General features: G+C 51.9%; 1 protein-coding gene across 2 annotated transcripts in view; it reads left to right on the top strand.

Annotated features, from left to right (window-relative positions):
- Window positions 1-1312: 1312 nt before the first annotated feature.
- The window catches only part of CREB3L2 (cAMP responsive element binding protein 3 like 2), an 80465-nt gene continuing 71845 nt past the window's right edge, over window positions 1313-9932 (top strand). For both annotated transcript variants that reach the window (XM_049821639.1, XM_049821638.1), the window contains exon 1: window positions 1313-1468. In XM_049821639.1, coding sequence (XP_049677596.1) covers window positions 1361-1468 — 108 coding nt within the window. In that variant the 5' untranslated portion in view covers window positions 1313-1360. The remainder of the gene's footprint in view (window positions 1469-9932) is intronic.

Below are 9932 nucleotides of genomic sequence, written 5' to 3'. Positions count from 1 at the left end.
ATGAAGGACTGAAGAATGCCCATTTTCTTGCATCACAAAGATTTGGCATCTTTCATTTTTAAAGAGTGACGAAATGTCAGCCTTGTCCTCACTTGGCATGAAAGCAAGTCTTAAAATACCAGAATGTCCTATTGACTGGGATTATTTTTACTGCTGGTTGATTAGCACTCTGGGAATGGCATCAGACGGTCAACAGAGCACTCGATACAGTGGACCGCACGTCCGTGCAGAGTTTTTAAAGTGCAGTTCCTTGCAAAACTTGTTTTTCACAAGGTACGTTCTGACGTATCTTGAATAAACGGGTAAACTGTGCTCAGCCCTGTCAAATCCTGACCGTTTCCTGCCTTTCGTGCCTCCTCTTTAGCTAAACCAAAAGCCCAACTGGCCGGTAACTGCAACCGTAACCCCACTGAAGTTTACCTGAGCCCCGCAGCGGCAGCGCCGGGTGGGGGTGAGGGGCTGCCCCGGCCGCTTCGCCCTGCACTCTCCCCCTGTGACCGGAGGAAGCCCGGCCTCGCCCGCCTTCCACCGCCGCCTCCGCTCGCTCCCTCGGGCGGGGAGCCCCTCGGGCGGCCTCAGCCCGCTGGCGTGACCGTGGCGGGAGGCCGTGCGCCGCCGGCGGACCCAGACGAACCGCTGGAGAAGGGGCAGGGCTCGCACCGCCCCCGGGAGGCCCCGCGGTGCCCGGCGGCTCCGCGGCGGGCAGCTGTCCGGGCCGGCAGGCGCCGCTGCGCCCCCGGCCAAGCCCCGGCCGGCCGCCGCGGCCCGCAGCACCCCCCTCCTCACACAGCCACCGCCGGCCCTCACACGCTCGACGCCGCGGGGGCGGGGCGGCGCGCGGCGGCTGCAGTCTTGTCGCTGCCGCGTTGGCTGGCTCGCCCGTCGCTCCCGGCGCCCCCGGCGCTCTATTGGCCGCGCGGGGCACGGGGGGGAGGGGGAGGTCTCCCCGCTTCCCTCCCGTCGTGACGCGACGGGGTAGCCCCCGCCCACATTCCACAGCTGGAGCCGTGCGGGGGCCGAGCGCCGATTGGGACGCGGCCCGACGGCCGGCCGCGCTCCTCGCCCCCGATTGGCGGTCTTCGGCGGCGGGGGCGGGGCGGGGCGGCGGGGGCGCGGCGCGCAGCTGGCGGGGGTGAGCCGCCCGCCCCGGTGCCCGCACACTCCCGGTGGTGGCGGCGGCGGGGACGCGGCCTCGGCGCCGGGCCCGGCAGCCAGCGAGCTCTGCGGCCCATGGGAGCGGGCGGCGCGGCGTGAGCCGGCCGCCGCGGGTGGGCAGGGGGGCCAGGCGGGCAGGCAGGGCAGGCGGGGGGGGGGGGGCGGTGGATCGGCCGGCGGGGCTGCCCCGTTGCTTGCGGCCGCCATGGAGGTGTGCGAGAGCGGCGGGGAGCAGCCGCCGCTGCTGCACTGGGACCGCAAGCTGAGCGAGCTGTGCGAGCCCGCCGACCCCGACACCCTGCTGTGCCACACGGTGAGGAGCGGCGGGGGCGGGGGTGCGGCTCCTGGGGACGCTGCCCGGCCGGGAGGCGGTGGGTGGGTGGGAGGTACGGCTGAGACGGCCCCCGCGGGCGGCCGCGTTTCGGGGGGGTCGTGCCGGGCGCCCTCGGCCTCCCCTGGGGGTGTGTCGGTGCCAGGCGGGTGGGCGCGTCCGCGGGCCTTCGGCCAACAGGTGGTCGCCCGCCGGCTCTCCCCGCGACTCCCGGGGGGGACGACAGCGAGGTGCCCCCGGGCGGGCGCTGGGGCCGTGGCTCGCCCCCTCTGCGCCGCGGTGCCATGGCTTCCCCCCTCTCCCCCCCCCCCCCCCCCCCCCCCCCCTCCGCCGCCTCCTGACCGCCGGGGTCTCGCGTCCCTCCGCCCGCCGCCCCGGGCCCAGCCCGGGCCTCGCCGCTTCCCCGGCGCGGGCAGGGCCGCCCTCCTCCCGGCCGCGGGCCCCGCTTCCCCCTCAGCGCTGCCCGCTTCTCCCGGGGGTTCCCTCCGGGGTGGCGGGCCGCGTCTCCTCCTCCTCCACAGCGAGACTCCGCCGGCCCCGTCCCGCTCCCCGGTGTGCCCCCCGCGCAGGAGGGAGGCGGCAGGAGGGCCCGGTTTGTCCCGGCGGCCGGGGACGGACGTCGTGAAGCGGGCGAGGGGCTCGCCTTCCCCGGCGCTCGGAGCCTGGTCGTTGGCCGTCCCGTCGGCGTGCCACATGTATGGGGGTCCTTTAAAGGCATGGATGAAATCCGTGCTTGAGTGGGTTTGAGGGCCAGCACATGGAGTTTTGACGTTTTGTTTTGTTTTGCTTTTTTTTCCCTGGCTGTTCTCCCCATTTTTTTTGCTTGTATAAAATGCATAGTTAGCACAGTCCCAAGGAGACGCGTCGTTGTCTCTGCTCTGTCGTTTCTCTTTTAACGCGGAGGCTTTTTCCAAGCACAGAGATACAACTTTATAAAGCTGCGTAGGTGCAAATCCTAGGTGGAATTGAGCTGGACCGCTTCGGGACAGCGTGCACGGAAGACTCTTCTAGTCCGCTGTTTGTGCAGTTGTCGAGCACGTGCTCGAGTGGAGACCCAGTGTAACGTGGTGGTGACTAGCGTGTGGCGGAGGGTCTGAGGAAAGAAAGGTGCGTGGCAGGTGCTGGCACGTGCTCCGCGTTTCTTTCTTGTGCCTAAGAGACTGATGCGCAAATACAGTCACCCCACTGAGAGGGACCGACCTCTTCTCGTGGGAGCAGTGGTGATTCCACAGCGCGATGTGCAGCGAGGCAGTGTCCTGGCACTGTGTGGAGTTCTTGGTGTTAGTCTTCAAAGGCAAACAAGGAAAATCGTACTTGTCGTGTGCGGTACGTGGTGGCCTTACTGATCCGGGATCACGTCCGTCACAAGCTCCAAACCCTGTTTCAGCAGGAAGCAAGGCTGTTGCACACATGACTGTCTTTAAACATTGTTTGGCTTCTTTGTCTTTGAAAATTCTTGGGGTTTGTTGCGCAATGTGTATCTTCTGGTAGATCCGGGGAGAAGCAATTGTATGTTATGGTGGCTTGGTTTTTTTAAAGAGCCAGCAGGAACACTTAGCAATGAAAAGCTCTTCCTTCAAACAGCTGTTTTCTTGCGTTTTTTTCTTTAACAAGAGGAACGTTGTGAATGAAATGAGAGGCTCTTTGGAGGGTGCTCCCGCTTGGATTTTACAGTTGTGCTGGGATACTTCCTCCTGCTTTGTTTGGATCCTTGTGACGAGAATGGAGTTGCTGCTCTTAACATTTGTTTTCTTACTTAGTGTTCTCATATTTTTTTTAGTTAGTGCCCTGAAGGAGATCTTGTGCTTGGGCGAGAACTTGTGGCTGCAGTGACGGGGATATGTGTCTTCTGTCCTATTTCAAGGAGCTTGGGACTTGGTTTTCAGTGTAGCTTGACAAACAAAACATCCTGGCTGTCTGGTGGATGGAAATGTGGGGCTTTTTCCTCTGCTGTTTTCAAGTTTTATTGGGGATTTTAAGCTTCAAATGCTATTATGATACATGTTTTGCAAGAGGCAGTGCATAGCTGGGTCTGCAACAACTTGGGCTGTGACCCCTTGTTGGGAGTAATAGTCTACCATTTATTATTTTGTGTGGTTGTCTTGTTTGTTTGGTTTTTTTCAGGAGTTTAAGACTTCTTTAGGGACTGTCTTGAAGTCAAATAAAAAGTGTGAAATCAATTTACCTTTTTGGTTGTTTTTGGAATTCTTCTGAAAGACACTATCGGTAAAAAAAAAAATAAAAGCAACTAAATGCTGTGGATGAAGTAGGTATAGTGAGTGGACCTTTAGAGGAAAAAAGGGAAGTTTTCTGAAAGTAATGTTCTCTAGGGGGGGAAAAAAGCACATGTTTCTGCCTGTTTAACTTATTTCTTTTGCAAAGTGCATCCTGCTGCGTGGAGGAAAATACTGCGCTTGGTATCATGAAACACAAGTTCTCCATTTACCTCTGGCCAAAACTTCATAGAATCATTTTAAAAAACAAACCCTCTGGATGAAACATCTGTTCTTCTCCTGGCTTATGCTTTCCATCTGGGAGGACTGGTTTGACCCAGCTGGTTCTGCTGTGTTTGTAAACCTAATGCAGGGTATTTCTGAAAAGATTGAGGTGATGAGGAGACCTTTCTATGCTCTATCTGTATGAGCGCCCACCGCCTGCGCTGTCATCCTCAGGGCTGAGGAACACACGCCGTACGGCACTTTCTGGTCTTTGCGCCCTCCCGAGCTGTCCCGTAGCTTGAGGTGCAAGTCTGCACTCAAGCAAACTTCTGCGTGGGCTTAGGAAAGGTGCCTGGGATAGTCACGCAGCCCTAGGAGTGTGAGCTGGACTGGCGATGGGGAGGAGGAGGCGGGAGAAGACGATGATTACTGAGGGGAGAGCTCACAAGCAGGAAGAAGGATCAGCGTCCTTCGGCAGTCGGACCCGTGTGTGCAGACAGGTGAGGGTGAGAATTCTGTGCCAGCTGCCTTTTGTGTATTTTAAGTTAAATTTTAACCTTTTTATGACCACAAAGGCTGTTCGTGGGTCTGGTTGATTTGAAGCTAGTAGACAAGTGTGAAAGTATGCATACACTTAAAAACTTGACCTCTATTTTAAACTGTTCCAGCCTGCCTTAATTACCAGGACTGAAATCCAGCCTCCCAGGGATTTACATTTCTCTTTTAACAGCTGATGATTTCACCAGTGCCTGAAGCGGCATGAGGAGCGGTTCCCTCGCTCCGCTGGTGCTGTTGGTGATGCCATTGGCTGTGCTGGGAGAAAGTGGGAGTTCAAGGAGCTCAGTTCTGGTGCTGGCAGGCAGCAGTCCTTGAGGTGGCTCATTAAAGTATTCACAGTTTATAGTAATCACCTGGATACCAGATAGCTTTATAGTGGTTATTTTTCCAGAGTGGCTTAGTTTCCCATCTAAGAAAAGGCTGAAGGGTTTCCCAGAGGTGTGTTCATGGCATGGGTGATGTGTCTGCGTATATAATCTTCATATGCCCTGTAGCTTGTTATGATTGTGTGTCGGTAATACTGCATGCTGGCATTGTGCAAGGTATTACTATTATTATATGTTTTTTCTCCTTCCTATCAGTCAAGCAGAAGCAGAAAGGGAGCACAAAGCCTGCCGCTACTCAAAGGGAGCAGAAGCATGGCCAGGTTGCAAACTCTTCACCTTCTCGCTGCTGCTGTTACTTCCAGTAATGTACAGGCAAGCTTGAAGTAGGAGAGCTCTGCTTGCGGTTGTGGGTCTCTGTTGGAGTTTATCCGTGGTTGTATGTGGCCCAGCTGGGATGGCATCTTCAGTGACAAATGCCAGATCTGATGTAGATGGATGTCTGTTGACAAACATGCTCTGAAATGCCAACTACCTGTCCCATTGCTGGACGGGAGATGGAAGGCAGATGGTTCTTATGAGCCTTTGCTATTTAAAAACTCCTCATTTAGTACTGAGGAGGCAATCTTTTTTTCTTCCCCCCATATTCATGGATATTTTAATAGATTAGCTGCTGGCTCCTGTTTCCAGATGGTAGCAAAATGCAGCTGAATGTAAGTATGACTGTGATTCTTGGCATGGCAGGTGTAGAACTGCACCTACAGGTACACAGGGGTAGCGGCTGACTCAAATATTTAGGTCTAAATTCCCAGATGTCATGTCCTGAGTGTCTTGATGATGAGTGATTAACTGGAAGATACTTCAAATGCTAAGTAGCCCAAATTGCTTATTCTTTAAAGAGTCTAACTATTGAACTTGAGGGTCATACGAGAAAATTGAAATGCCTCAAGTATCACATTGCTGATGCCATTGTCTGAGCGGTGTTTGAGCTCAGCCAGCCTGTTGCCATGTTGCTGGTGATGCTGTGGATAGCTCAACCCTGGAAAATGGGTGCAGCATAGGTTGGCATGAGCGGAGGAGGCGTCCCACGCTTCGGCTACCAAATTAACTATCTCCCTGTGAGAGCAAAACCGAAGGGATCTGCCCCTGAAGGTTAGTGTTCAGTGATGCTGGAATTCAGGGTTGTAACTCATCTGAAACGAGGTGGGGAAACTTTGAGCTGGCCTTCTTTCCTCAGATAAAAATTGCCCATTAGAAGCCTCTGAACCTCACCGGGAGCTTGCCATGACTCATTTCCTCTGCCACAAAAACGATGGTCCCTGTTACTTCGTGTTCTAACGACTTCTGCAGAAATGCTGCCTCTGAACAAGCTGCCAGGGGTGTTGCCTCTGGTTTTTGGAGTATGGCAGTGGCAATAGGTAATTTAAATGGATGACAGTGCTTGATTTTTACAATCTGTGTGTGTTTAAATAAAAGTGGTTACCACAGCATGTATGGATGTGGAGCTGGCTGTATCTTACTTTGTGATGGCTGCATGTAGTTCTCTGTAAAATCTGGTGTCAATGTAGTTTGATCCAATGTTTTGTTTTTTTATTTTGGTGGAGGGGGAGGTACTTCATTTATTTGAAAGTGGCGTTTGGCCTGTTGCCCATTAACAAGAAAGCTGAAATCTCTCATTATTTCTTCTCTAGTCACCTGCATATGGAGGACCAGACAGCTAACTTCAGGTGAAATATTTGTGAAGTCAGTACTTCTGAAGATTTTGCCAAAATCCTCCAGTAAAGAGGGGAAATGCGAAAGCGCGATTTTTAAATAGTTGTGTATGGACTTTGTACAAAGCAGTAGTGTTAAATTTTGAGAATGACCTTCCATATTAAAAAAAAAAAATGAATTGGGATCACAACTGCTGAACAGCAGAACTAGTTCTATTCAGTGCCTTGCACTGAAAACCATCCCCGCCCCCCCCCCCCCACCTTGTTTTCTTCCAAAATTTAAGAAAACCACTCCTGTTTGCTAAGGGACATGTCAGGTACTCATTATGAGTTTCAGTGATCTACAGTTCCTCTAAAAGCTGAGATAAACATAAGAGGGATACTTTGAAACTTTACCCTTCCATTTTCTGGCAGTTAAAATTAGAAAAAGTAAGGGTATTGAGTTGCTGGCTGGTTTCATTTGGACTAGCTGTAACTGTATAGTGAAGTGCTTGATCTGCAGTGAGGACGGGAGCTGGAAAAAAATGTTAGTCTGTCCTGGGACTGATTTTGAAGCATGGTAGATAAGAATGAGCCAGCATTTCATGTACAAAAAACTCTATTTTTTTTTTTTCCTGATGGACGTGACTGATCTACACGGTCCTCTGCAAATGCTTCCTTACTTTGGAAAGCCATTTGTTAAGCATGGAGCAGGTCGTGTGCAATAGCTGGGGTAAAGGAATTTCATTCACCGTGTTACCAGACAGGGTTTTCCTGTGTCTGGAGTTGTTGAACTTATCTACAGGGGTGGGGGGAACTTGTGCTCTTTGCACGTCTTTGTTCGCAGTGTGAAGAGTCTCTTCTTTGGGGTCTTTCATAGCTGGGGGTTAAGTAAGTTTCCACTATCCTGGGGGGGGTTGACCAGTTTTTCATTAAAGCAGTCTCACTTTTTAGGATCATCCCTGTCTGTGGAGGAGGTTGATCTGACTAGCTGCAGGTCCCGGGTGGGGATGTGCAATTTCATTTGATCTTTTTGTGTCCCTCTTGCTCTCTGCTGCACTGACTTCAGCTGCAGTTCATTTGCACCGTATTTTTCCTCCTCGTACACTGTGAGATCATATCATCTTCATGCCAGCTGTGACAAATAAAACAAAAATAAATATAAAAATAAAGCAGAGGCTTTTGACCAACGTACCACCAGCTCTGACTGTCTCTTAGGTTGTCTCTGCTTCTTGCTGGGTGGCTGTCACCTATACGACTGCCTGGCAAAGCCACTTTATGTCCAAGCTGTCTGACAGATGTGGGGGGAAGTAAATACTGCAGAAAAAAATTGCTTCAGCACCTTAGGAGCCACTGTGCGCAGCAGTACCGTGCTGTGGTGACACAAAACAGTGCCCCTGGGCTTGAGGGGCTTGTAAGCTTCCCTTAATAGGCTTTTTTGCACAGCTAAGCCAGTGTGGATGTGCTCAGCTTGCTTTCTTATGGCAGGAGCAGGGGCATGTCTGCCTCTTGAGCTAGTACCTTGTGGCTCCCACGGCCCTGCTCGTGCAGGGGCTGCAGACCTACCCAGGACTGTAAGGGCTGAAGCACCTAGCTCGTGCCGTGTCTTGCTAGCTACTCATCCCTCCAAAGAGCTGTGCGGTCTGCGTCACTGTGGGCTCATCTTCTCTTGGTGCCTCAGGTGCCAAGGTACCTCTGAGATACTTGGTTGTTGCTTTGAAAGCAAAGAGATGGTCCTTTGAAAGTAGCCCTCTGTCTCTGACCGGGCAAGTTGTCTTCCTGGCTGTGCATTTGCCAATAGATGTTGCTTTTCTGTGCTCTATCCGAATATCGGTTATCATGCCCCGCTGTACTTAGCACTGGCTGTACTCCTTCCTCCCTGCGTTCTCAAAAGCTGTTTTCTAGTCACTCTGTAATACTTGGTTTTAACATCCTTCATCTGTTTCCTCTGTCTTGGGCTGCTTCTCTCCCCTCTTGGAGAAGGATCATTTTGTGAGCGAGACTTTAGCAATTATTGATAGCCAGTCAGATAGGGTGACTAACCTAGCTTGGTGGCGTTTTTCACAGGCTGTATTGGCTGCTTACCCTGAGCTTACGAGGTCCTCCCTTTAACTCCTCCGATTCCCTAGAGCAGCTTTTCTTTTTCCAAGGCAGATGGGTTTTGTGTGGGTCCCCGAGGGGCTCTTCCACAGTAGAGCTCTGCATCTGGTTTTCAAGGAGGGCACGTTCATTTCTGCTGTTGCTCCCTGTTCATCTCTCTGAATCATGGAGATGAGAAATCAGTGCTATCTGGATGCCCTTTGGCTGTGTTTTTTCTGGATGACGAGACCTGACAGTGCGGTTCTGCACCTGGATGTAACCGCAGGCTGTTGGGGCAGCTGCCTGGGAGCTCATCCAGTTGTAAAATAACTTTCTTGCAAGAAATTAGCTTTCAGGGGTATCAGTTCCCTGACACAGCTTATGCTGCAGCAGCCCAGGTACTGGTGCTGATGTGAGAGGGCAGGTAGGAATATTTGGCTGTGGAATGGGTGGTGGTACTGCGTTTTGGGCTAAAGGAATGTGCAGTGGGAATAGTCTGGGTAGCTTTACGGGTTATGCTTGGATGTGATCCTGATGTGCATGTGTGTATTTATTTGATACCAGTGGACTATTATTTGGATGTCACTGGAAAGAAAAGGGATTACCTGGAGGAGGCAGTTGTTCAAGGATCAATAGGAAAAAGGGTTGAGAAGAATGTGAATATGTAGCAGAGAAACAGACAGACCCGAGGTTCAAAGAAGCACTGATGTTGCATCCTATCAATGGTACCACCACACCTCCATGATGTCGAGTGTTGGTGAAAAGTGGAGGCTGTCTAGGATGCTAAATTATTTGTTTTGTATAAAAGTGACAGAAGCTGTGCATGAAAAATAAGTTTGGCTTACGGCCACATTTTTACTGGCAAATATGTTACCCTTTCACCTCGCTTAAGTGAGTAATAGGCAATAAAGAAGACAGGTCAAAAATGGTGAGGTTCACTCTCTCTGTGAGCTGTCAAATGTAGCTTGCGACCACAGAAGAGAGTCACTGAATTGAGTTATATCAGCGCTAAATGTGTGCGGGAGGGATATAAATGCTCTATCAAATAAGGAGCACTCCCTCTTGTGAGGGTGAGTTGGGAAGCAGAGAAGGCAATGTGAGAAAATAAGGAAAGACTGGTTAAATGGGATAGACATGAATTACTAGAGCTGTCCCCATAGTTGCCATCTATCCAAATGTGTAGCTTAATGGTGTCAGTGACCTCTCTGTGCCTTCGCTGTGTCTTGGAAACTACTCACTTTTTTTTTTGGCCATCTGCTGCTAGCTGACTTTCAATCTTCTGTACATGATCCATCTCTGCTGTGGTGACAAGCAAAAATCTAATGGAAAAATGTGACACCCACTTCATCTTTCCTCT

The sequence above is a fragment of the Accipiter gentilis genome, chromosome 18 (genome assembly GCF_929443795.1).
Source record: "Accipiter gentilis chromosome 18, bAccGen1.1, whole genome shotgun sequence".
Classification (NCBI taxonomy): domain Eukaryota; kingdom Metazoa; phylum Chordata; class Aves; order Accipitriformes; family Accipitridae; genus Astur; species Astur gentilis.
Note: the sequence above shows the minus strand (reverse complement) of the source record. Positions and strands in the feature narration are given on the sequence as shown.